Genomic DNA, 11,696 nt, shown 5'->3' with positions numbered 1-11,696 from the left:
ATGTGTGTGTGTGTGTGTGTGTGTGTGTATGCAAGAAATACAATACAAAATTCAGACAAAACTCTGTAATTAAATCTATTTTTGTGGGCAGGTTTCCTAAATGTTTGACGGATTATAAACACAGGTTTAGGTTAAATATATATGTTGTGTGTGTGTGTGTGTGTGTGAGAGAAATGAAATTTTTTCAAATATGGGAAAGGGCATGTGGTTTAGAACACAGAAAATGTAGTATAAGAGTGTGAAATATGTACATGTGTGTGCACATGTGATTGCCTTTGTGTAACAACTATACACAATATGTATGTAAACAAGGGAATAAAGCTATCTGTCTGTGTGTGTGTGCACACGTGTGTCTAAACATGCAAACAGTAAACATGATTAAATATGTTTAGCAAGCTGAAGTCTGGGGCATAAATCAACATTAACACTGATTAGTTTATTTTGGTGTGATTAATCAAAGATGAAACACAGTAAGTCACAGACAGATCATGTTTTTGTTAGCTTTATGTCCCCACCTCCACACCAACCTTTCTAATTTAGACATATTACTTATCACTATACAACGGGCGTACAAGAACCATCACCACTATCACCATGCCAATTTTGACTCCTTCCACTGTACATATTAAGAAAACATTAACATTCATCATACCCCCTTAAACACAAACAGCATGCAATTAAAACCCTTGCAAATTACTTCAACCGCTATCACTACAGTTCTTTTCTGGTGAATGCACATTTTCAACAAAGTAGACATTGTAACCTAAGCATCCATTGACTTGCAATGGTTTAAGAGATATGTTTATGAGACAATCAATCTCACTTATCTTGGAGGGTCAGCAAAGGCCAGGTAAGCTGGCCTTTCATCCAGATTAAGAAAAACGAAAAAAAAGTCCTGTGAATTCACATAATTTAGGATGTAGATGGGGGTGTGCAGGTATTTGAAGATGCGTCAAGGAGTGACAACTTTGCATAGTTATGGGCTGCACTCTGGCAAGCCATAGCAGCTGTATATAGTAAAGTCATTGGACTGCAGCACGATTGTGAAGAGGTAGCGGAAGAGCTCAACTGAGTCAACGGTGCTTCTTACATTGATGCTGAGTGAAAGAATTCTAAAAGATCAAGAGCCAGGATCACCAGGCTCTACCAAGAGAGTAATTGCAACACATCCACAGGGATGGATTGGTCCATGGTTGAATAATCAGCAAATATAAATATTCAGTATGACAAGTTCCCAATTCAAATTCATCATAATGGAATTGGATGGCAACAGAAAGAGTCATGGGAATACAATGAAGCAGCAAAAAAAGAAAAAGATGTAGATACAAGTCCAACTGCCACAGCATCACCTGTTGTACGTTTGAATTCTAATGTTTTAGTCTAGACTTAAACTCTGCTACTTTTGGTCTATATAAGGAAATGGTTCCCATTTCCACCCCCATATGATGCACATGCAAAAAATAATTGCTCCAAGAAGAACAAACAAATTTAGAACAATAACCATACATTAGTATTGAACAGATGTAAAATACAAACATTAAATGAAAATATTCAAGAAAATTTAACATCAATTCATCATCACCAATAGTAATATTAATAACAGTTTTCTAGCAACTGTTTCCCAAGTGGGCATCAGCTGAATATATCACAATACCCATCTTTCATATATATCATGTGTATGCAATACACACATAAGTGTGTATTAGTGCAGGATGGCTATGTGTGTGTGAGTGTGTGTGTGCATGTGTATTAGTTTTTTGGGGAGAAATCCAGGAATCTATTCATCTGCATGAACTGAATGCAGGTATGTCAGCTTTTTAGAGAAATATACATGCTATATGTTCTACAAGCCCAAACTACGTTATTTGGTTTTCCTGACACTAACACCATTCTGCATCTGGTATTTCTGTTAAACACCCTGAGGAAAGTTAGAATAACCATCAGTGTCACTGAAGATACCCACAGAATGTTAAGCAGCAGTTAATGGGAATCCAAATTCAGCGACCATGGCTCAAAAGTTACTTTTCACATAGTCAGACAATTCTCAATTGCATCTCTGTTAAGCATTTTTTTTTTTGTGTGTGTTTTCCAGCCACAAGAGATTATAGGATATCATCAAATACTTATTATTCGCCTTATTTATCTTCTTTAATCAAGTGGCGTTCACTTTTGTGGATTATTCATATCATCAATAAATATATGTTAATTAAAAATAATCATGCTTAAACTTACATCATTTAGAAGACTAAAAACTCATTTTATTGAGACATAGTGTGAATTACTAGTGAATAAATAAATGGAAATATTTAATATCATCAGTATACTCTTGCCTTTAAACTAAATGAAATTACTACACATACTCAGAATCAGTACAGTTACTGTTTAAAAACAAAAAATAAGAATATTTTTTAATATAAATAATTCACTATCAAAACATCTTGAAAATGTAAGAGTGTTCAGTAATTTTCAATATCTTTCTTACACACAGAATTCTGCAACATGTTTGACAGGAATGTAAACTATGTAATTAAAAGTGTTTAATTTTGAATTATGTATCAAAAATGATTTAACAAACAATACATTAACTCTGGAATTAGCTTCTACTTAAGTTTCTTACTCTTTCAATAATATATTTTTAATGAAATACACTACCAAAATATATCAATTAACTTTGAAAATGTTTGAAATAATTTGAAGAGGGTTTAGTAAAATAACTAAGTTTCACTATTAAGGTAATGTTTGGAACATAACTTAACAAAAGGATTGTGTCGTAAAATCAGATGTAGTCTGAGGTAGGTTGGCATCAAAAGGGGTTAAGCACTTTTTCAGCTGCAGTTTTTTGAACAACAATATAAAAAAACATTTGTATAAGCTAATTAGCAACAGATACAGGTGGATGAAATTGGTAAAAATGTAAGACATAGACACAACAAAGGAATTTTAGTGAGATTCCATTTGTAATTCTTGAGCCTTACTCCCATCCTATCGTTTCATGTCACTCATAATAGAATTTGAAATAGAATTAATTTCAGATGCAAGACTGAATTTTAAGGCTCAACTGCACAGTATCTGCATTGTATTACTTAGAAATTTGTTGTGTTATGTGAATGTATTCCTTTAAAAAAAAAATTCATCATCACTTATTAACCTACTAAGAGAGTGACTCAACTACATAATATGGGGGTACGAAAAGGAGTGCAAATACAATAGATTATAAAGTGTATTGTCTTTAACCTTTTCATTTCCATTATAATCCAAATTTTGAAAAAGTTTAGTAAACTAAATGAAGTAGAGAGACAGAGTAAGACAAAATGAAATAAGGGATTGTCAACTGATGCAACTGTTCCCTGTGCAAAGACCTTGCATCAGAGAAACAAAACTACTGCTTGCTAGAGATGAACACTGCAACAGGTGACACACTCTCACACTTCCTGCTTGATGTTATTTAACTGGACACTCACTTCTGATTAGAAAACTTTGCATGCAGGCACACACCCCGATCCGCACATGGAGAAACACATACATACATGCACAACACTACGTATACAAATAAATATGCTTCCATGCACCCACACATCATGCTGGAACACAGCAAAAAGGAAACCAAAAAAAAGGAAGAAAGAGAAAAGACCGACAACATAGACACACAAAGTAAACCCACCATCACTTCTGTGTGAAAGAAGACAAGGGATGTGAAAAAGAGGGTTGAAAGGATTGGATTAAAGTGTAATTCTTACCAATTTTGACACTGACATATTTGACATTGTTAAATATATCTGGAAAACAAAAATAAGGTGGTGCTTCATTATCAAATGTAGTTCATTGGGAACTGAACCAATATACACACTCACATTATGTGTGGTTAGACATAGATGAGAGAAGTAAATTTAGGATCAGTCAACTGGGGATCAAACTCCCACCACAGACTTTTGAATCCATAAAGGAGACATTGATGAGATGTTTACACACACTGCCAGGAAGTTAACTATATTTCACAAGCATACAAGTCACACAATTTATATAGATGGATAATGAATTTTCACACTTACTTAACCTAGTTACCAAAACTTAAGCTCTCTCTCTCTCTCTCATACATACTTTCTATGCAGGATCATGCAAGTGAGATATCAGACAGTGCCAACTTGATGCAGGATCAAAAATATCGAAAAGGTTTATTAACATACACACAAGATCTTGATGATTGTTTTTTGGTCCTTTAACAACTTTAGGAGAGTTACAATGGCAGAAAGCAGTGCTTGTGAAATAATTAAGGAAAACTAAGAGTTTAGAAAAAAAAATTTTTTTTTTATATTCCATCTGGCTACAGAAAATGGATATCATACTGTAATTAAAAAGTCCAACTTTGTTGAGTGGTTGGTGTCAGGAAAGGCATCCAGCTGTAAAAATCTTGCCAAAACAGTCACAGAAGTCTGGTGCAGGCTTCTGCCTGGCAGGTTCTTATCAAAGCATCCCACCCATGCTAGCATGGAAGGCAGACTTTAAACAATGATGATGATGATGATGACGACGATTACAATCTTGTTACCCTCACTAAAATGTGTCTTTGACAAAGACATATGTGGTCTGATTCATAAGTATACGGATTGCTACCATAGTAACGAAGCCACTTGGCACAAATTGACCTTAAATTCTGTTGTGCATGAGCACTAAGTTTTAATGTTCTAGCTCACTTGTCCTGTTTACAGCAGTGCTTGGAAGGAAGGTGTGTAGCATGTGACAATTGCATTGACCATGACAGAGGAAGTTGAGCAAAGAATCTGCATCAAATTTTGCCAAAAGCTTGGCGATACCTGCTCAGAGGTCTGCGCTAAGTTTTCAAAACTTTTCATCATTTTTGACACAATCAGGGAGATCTTGTGCAGCTGAAACCCAAGTGTCTTATTGGTCAGCTGAAAGCACTTTTAGCACAAACTTGGCAGACACACATCTCCTACCCAAATCTTCAGTGATAATGAACTGAACTGAACTCTAACTAATCTACATATCCCCTGATAACTCAGAGATGGTGATTCGTCTGTTCACCCTCACAGCTGCACACACATCTGTGATGTTTTTCTCAGTTCTGTTGGTTGTGGGTCTCTCAGAATGTTTGTCAATATCAACATTTTTCGGCCATCTAAGAAACGTGTCTGAACTTGTGTGAGGTTCATACACTCCTCTCCATACACATTCTGCCACTTTCATCAATCTTCAGATGCTCTTTCTCTAAACCAATGTAATATTTCTCCTACTTCTTTGAACATGAATAGCACAATAATGGCTGGATATGTTTCGATGGAAGATGACATTTGTTTACAATTTCAAGACAAAAAGTAATTTTCACACACACACACTTGGTTTCTTTTTTGAGAGCTGACTTGTAGTTTCATGGCCTTAAGCAGATAATTTCTCTAGAAAGCATAAAGTCTAATGCAAAATTTAATCTCAGATGAATCTGGAAACCTGCTTTCCAAAGCAAAAGTTATACTATGTAGAATTATGTACATTTCCCAATTACACAACTATGTGGCTACAGGGGACTTTAGTTAAAACATGCACAACCTGTTAGTCAAGTAGCATATACACTCACTTAGTCATTATGTTTCTACACCTACATATACTATTAAGTTCCTGATCAGCTCTGATCAAGCAAATCTATGATCATCTCGTTCCAACCATGATTATTCTGCTCATCAAGTATTTAAGAAAAGTATGCTGTGATTTAGTCACAAAAGGAAAGGCAATACATATGACTGTTTTCCAGAATCTCTGAAATTGTGGAGAGGAAGGGAGAAAAATTATCATCTGACTGGAGACAGATCCCAAATATTTTGTAATGGAGCAGGCCCCCAAAGGACATGCTGTAGAGTTAAACTGGATAACGGATTAAATCTACCATTCAACATTATATCCAGAAAAACATCAGCCAATGTATCCATCTTGTTTTTTTTATTTTAGACAGTAAGATTAGATTTGAGAGAGATTCGGCCACTAATTCCATGTGACCAAGATACTAACCATCTCTGCAGCCCTCAGTGAATCTTGCTCATTGATTTGTATAAGGAATTTTCAGCTCTACCATAAAACTCATTTATCCAAGTTTCCTTTTAAATGTGCTAACAGAGAAGATATTCCTCTTTCAGGAACTGTGGTCTGAATGTGTGTGTGTGTACACATAAGTGCAAATCTTGATTGTATTACAAAGTTGGCCTCTCAAACATTTAGTTTTGTGTTCAGTTCCACTGCATAGCACCTTAGGTAAGCATCATCCATTGTGCTCCTGGGCTCATCAACATTTTGTAAGTGAATTTGATAGAAGGAAACTATATGGAGTTTACTGAGTGTGTGTGTGTGACAGAAAGAAGAGAGCAAGAGTAAGATTATTGATATCCTACAGCATCACATAGAAAAATGCTGAGCAACAATTAATGAATTATTTAATAGTCAAAAAATTATCATCTGGCTCAGTACTTTTTGAATATATGTGAAGTAAGAGATCCTTTATTTCAAAACACAATGGGTTAGTCAAAAGAAGGGTATCTGACTGTAAATCAAGCCTCAACAGCGTACACTTGTCTAACCCATGCTAGCATATAACAATGGACATAAAAAGAAACAAACAAAACATATGTGTGTGTGTGTGTGTATTGTGTTGTATTCGTAGTCATATATTTATGTAAATGACAAAATGCATCTAACAGCAACAATTTTGTCATACATCAAGTGAGTTAGGCAAAGGGGGATATAATGGCAAAACATTTAACCAAAGCAAGCATGGTAAAACAGATATTAAAATGATAATGGGGCGGTGATGATAATGATGGTTATATTAATATTTTAGTGTACGAGCCATCTGTTACAAGAAAAGCAAGTAGTATACCTCTGGTGCTTATTTCAAGGACATCAAGTGTGGAAAGCAAAACTTAGTTCCTTACAGAATTCAAAACTGAAGTACATAAACCTAGACTTTTTAAGTAGAGGTTTAAACGTTAGACTATTAACTTCACCTTTCAAGATTAAAAAAAATTCTTTACATTTACACTATACTTCATTTGGTTTGGTCTCCAACTGTTAATAGGGGATGTTTACATCGTATCAAACTGGATTCGAACTATGATCTTTTATTTTCAAACTGAGGGTAATTACGTTACATACCACTAAAATCTACTAGGCTAATGATGTTTGGACATACTCCAATGTATGCCCAAGCACCAGTGTCATAGTCAATCAATCTTATTTAACTTTTTTTGAAGACAGAACATATTTATGTTCCTCTATTTTCAAAATATGAAAATATTAAAGTTGACATTATATGAAAATATAAAAATTCACAAAAAAAAAAAAAAAAAAAAGAGCTTGAATCTTAAAAATTAGCAAAGAGAATACTATATACTCTCTAAACAAAAAGAAACAAAAAAAAGAACGAGTAAGCCAATTAGCCATCAAATTGGTTCAGTCCTCTCATAAGAGCAAATATTTCAAAATTTAAGAAAATTTATATACAAGGTTTCAGTTGCTCTTTTTTATTATGTTAAAATATTAAACTTTTATTAGAGTGTTTCCAAGTTCAATCCTTTCGGAGCAATATGTATCCAAGAGCATAGTATCAAAGATTGATGTGTGATTGTTAACCTTTGATACTGGGTCACTAAAATTTTTAATTTTGTACTATATATCATAAGTAAACAGATCAATGCTGATACGTATTAGAATCAAGGAATATCAAAGTAGAAACTGGTAATAATGACACATAAAGAACATGCTGGGACCATGTGCTGTACATATCAAATTGGCAAACTTGAAATGCGAAGTCCTTAAGTTATCATATTTTATTTTATCTTCAATATCCGTTCTGATATGAGTTAAGTATATTGTTAATACATACATATATTTTCCTTTTAAAGCTCATATAAGTGCACTACTTGAACCCTCTTGTGAATTAGAGAAAATAACATAAAAATGAAGGACCACTAGTGAGAATTGCAACAGCTATAAAGCATAACACTACTTAACTGCAGAAAGTTATAGTTAAAAAAGTTTGTTAATATCATTGTGTGTGTTTGCGTGTATTACATATTTGAAATTGTGGGAGCTTGGATACAAACAAAATTGACAGATACAAGTATCAAGCATGGTTATGTGGCAAAGAAGATATACACACATACATATTGTTATTCATTTGGAGGAAAGGGTTGTGTCCATGGCTCGTGTAGGGCCAGTGAGACTAATGTGAGAGATACCATTAATGACCCACCTTGAACAGTTGCATGCTAATGGCTGCGGAGAAAGGTGTTGGGTAGAAATTCCAAAGGGTGAATCCACACTAGCAAGTTCTGGAATGGTGAACATGATATATTCCTGCTGATATATACAACAAAACAACTACAGCTAACAGGAGAAAGACTCTGAACTGCTTGATTTCAGTAACTCATTTACCATCAGCATTTTAGTATAGGGGCATTTAGGCATTGGAAAGATATTACTGCAAACTTTGTCAATATAAATCTGTAGTCATCACTTTTAAACCTAAATGTGTGACTGTGTGAATGGTGAAGAAACTTTTATCACAACCACATGGTTTCAAGTTATGTCCCACTGTGTCACATCTTGTACATGTGTTTCTAATATGACCCCAGGCCAACCAAAGCCTTGTGAGTGAATTTGGTAGACAGAAACTGAAACAAACCCATAGTCTATATGAGTGGGACTGTGCACACATGTGTATTTTAGGATCCCCTTGTTTAGATATTGTGATAGTTGTAAATGAGTGTCACTGTCACACAAGCAGTGTCATTCATTTCCAAGATTTCTGCAAAACTACGCCTGGCCTTGGGGAGATATTACTTTACTTGGAAACAGGTGAGGGATAGTTACTTGAAGGGTGTCCAGCCATAGAAAATTTGTTGCATTGGACTTCATCCAACCCATGCAAGCATAGAAAAGTGGATGTTATAATAACAATGATGTTTCACCCTTTCATCACTGAAATGCCCTAAACAACTATGATTTGCTCTTTCATATTTAAATCAAAATACTAACATATACCAAACTGCTAAATCAGAGACAGCCTGTGATTTCATTGGGTGAACATTTGTACACAGATACTGTCACTGGGATAATTTGTGTTTTCAAAATTTGCAGGTTATTATTTTCTAAATCCAATTTTATTCCTGAATTTCATTAACATTCTACTCTTTTTTAAAAAATCATATAAACTTTACATTTAATACAAGCAAATCTGAATGATTTTCAAATTTTAGCAAGTGAAAAAAAGTAAAAGAAAAACAACACTATAAGTATAACAATGATGGTCATACTTCTCTTTCAATGTTATTCAGAAGAAATTGGACCCAATTAGTTATCCTCATGATTGAAAACTCATAGATAAAAACTAATTATAATGCAAAGTGAAAAGGAAAAAAGTGGATAAACTGGATAAAATTTGAGTGTTTTGGCCATCAATATTATAATGGGCATTTAGGAAGCTGTATTGTACAATATTAGCTAATGATTCATTTTATATGATGATAGTTAAAAAAAACCTTTTAACCCTCTAACATTTAAACCGGCCACATGTGCCTCAAATATGCAATCTATCTGTTAATAAGCATTACATTAGACAAAGTAATCTGAATGTTAAAAGGTTAGATATCTTTACTTTCTCCCTGATTTTACTTCTACTTAATTGAAATTAGAGTAGTTTTAAGATGAAAATACTCTTAACATGTTTGTACACACCACTTTTTTTACTTAAAAAATGTTATATCTACAGGGTGAGTAGAAAGTAACTAGGCATTAGAAATTGCTAAAAGAATTTTTAGTATCACTGAAGTCATGACAAAAACATTTTTTAAGCAAACAACACTAATGGGGATTTCATATTTTCTTATTGTCTTATTTATTATTTTCCAGATGGCCAGTCACTTGATTGTTCAGGAGCAAGCTAAGATAGCAGCATGCTATGGAGGGTGGAATTCCATTGATTTGGTTCAGAGATGGTGGCACGTATGGAAAAGTAAGCATGCAACACTACGTCTGGAGACAATGAAAAGTTGTCATGCAAAGCTGATGACCATGGGATCAGTGAAGAATGCGAAAAGAAGTGGCCATCCAACCACATCTCGATCAGCAGAGAACACAGGAACAGTGCAGAAAATGTTTAATCGCAACCCATAAAAATCAGCACGTCAAGCAGTTCGTGAAAGTGGACTAACAAGACACACAATACGTATGATGTCGCATGAAGAATTGAATTTTTGTCTGTGGAAACCTCATTACATGCAGGAGCTAAAACCTGAAGACTGTGACCACAGAAGTCCGTGATTTTTACTTGTGGGGTTACACAAAAGAGGAGGTGTACAAGACAAAACCTCACACATGAGAGGACTTGGAGACAAATTCAGGAAGTTCTGAATGATATCCCAAACGATGTCCTTCAGAAGTTTGTTCATTCCATCCCTGGCCATTTGAGGGAACTTGTTGACGCCACTGGTACTTACATTGAAATATGAAGATTTACTTTCATTTTGCCATTTAATAAAGAACATGTATCATTTGTTTCAATAAATTTGTAAAAGCAATATGGATTTTATTACCAATTTTAAATGCCTACTTACTTTTCACCCATCCTGTAGTTTATGGAACCACAGTTAATTTAACAATTATTTTATAATTTAAAACAGTTAAAGAAAAGATTAACACTAAAGAAAAATTTAGACTAAAGGAAAGGTTTACAAAACTTATCCAGCTGCAATGAGGCCAAGTATGGTTGGTGATGGAATTAAGAAATTTGCTTTGCAACAATATTCCTTCCTACTCTAGGCCGGTGGCCCAAAATTTTGGGGGAGGAGGAGAGGCAGTCGATTAGATTGATTCCAGTACGCAACTGGTACTTAATTTATCGATCCCGAAAGGATGAAAGGTGAAGTCAACCTTGGCGGAATTTGAACTCAAAATGTAAAGACAGACGAAATACCACTAAGTGTTTCGCCTGGCATGCTAATGTTTCTGCCAGATCACCACTTTGCTTTGGCTGTGTCAAAAAAGTTACTTTGCCTTTTAGTATCTAGCAATCACAAAACTATTTTCCCATCTACCAAATCTCATTTCCACACACACATATATTCATCCCACTTTGTTCTCAGACTTCAGTATTTGGTGAAAATGCTACACCATCTACTGTGTTATCTGAAGTGGCATCAAGAGAATGGTGAAAGTATGCAAAGGAAGAAATTACAAGTGTAAAGGAAGAGGTAGGTTAGCTTTAACATATTTGATTGCATACTTGACTAAAAATAAATATATACTACTAGCAGAAATACCCGGCGTTGCCCGGGTTAAAGAGCATAATGAAATCTAAAAACGCCGTCTAGACTACGCATCATCTTTATATATAGAGATGTATATATACACACACGCACCCAAACACACGTATATATATGTATATCAATATAAATATATGAAAGTTAATGAAGTTTCGTAAAAGAAGGTGATCATGTACATACTTTCTTGCTGTTGTGATTATAACACCTCATTGTAAACTATGTTCCTTGTTTTCCCTTGTGGAGCATATACAAATAGGTTTTTTGTTGCTGCCCACTCTTGAGCAGCCAACATACAGTCGTCCATGTGAGAAGCAGGGCTCTTCCAAGAGAAGACCAGCTACAGACAGTGTTTGACCCTGATATTTGTTTATG

At 34.6% G+C, this 11,696-nt stretch overlaps 1 protein-coding gene across 3 annotated transcripts in view; it reads right to left on the bottom strand.

The window, feature by feature from the left end:
* Positions 1-11,696, bottom strand: part of LOC106877252 (bile acid receptor) — a 147,084-nt gene that overhangs the window by 13,524 nt on the left and 121,864 nt on the right. For 2 of the 3 annotated variants that reach the window (XM_052970111.1, XM_052970113.1), the window contains one exon: positions 3,738-3,776. The exons of the other annotated variant lie outside the window; for it this stretch is intronic. In XM_052970111.1, the coding sequence (XP_052826071.1) occupies positions 3,738-3,776 (39 nt within the window). The remainder of the gene's footprint in view (positions 1-3,737; positions 3,777-11,696) is intronic. 3 annotated transcript variants of the gene reach the window in all.

Source organism: Octopus bimaculoides, chromosome 8 (genome assembly GCF_001194135.2).
Source record: "Octopus bimaculoides isolate UCB-OBI-ISO-001 chromosome 8, ASM119413v2, whole genome shotgun sequence".
NCBI lineage: Eukaryota > Metazoa > Mollusca > Cephalopoda > Octopoda > Octopodidae > Octopus > Octopus bimaculoides.
The sequence above is the reverse complement of the archived record's forward strand: the minus strand, read 5'-3'. Positions and strand labels throughout refer to the sequence as shown.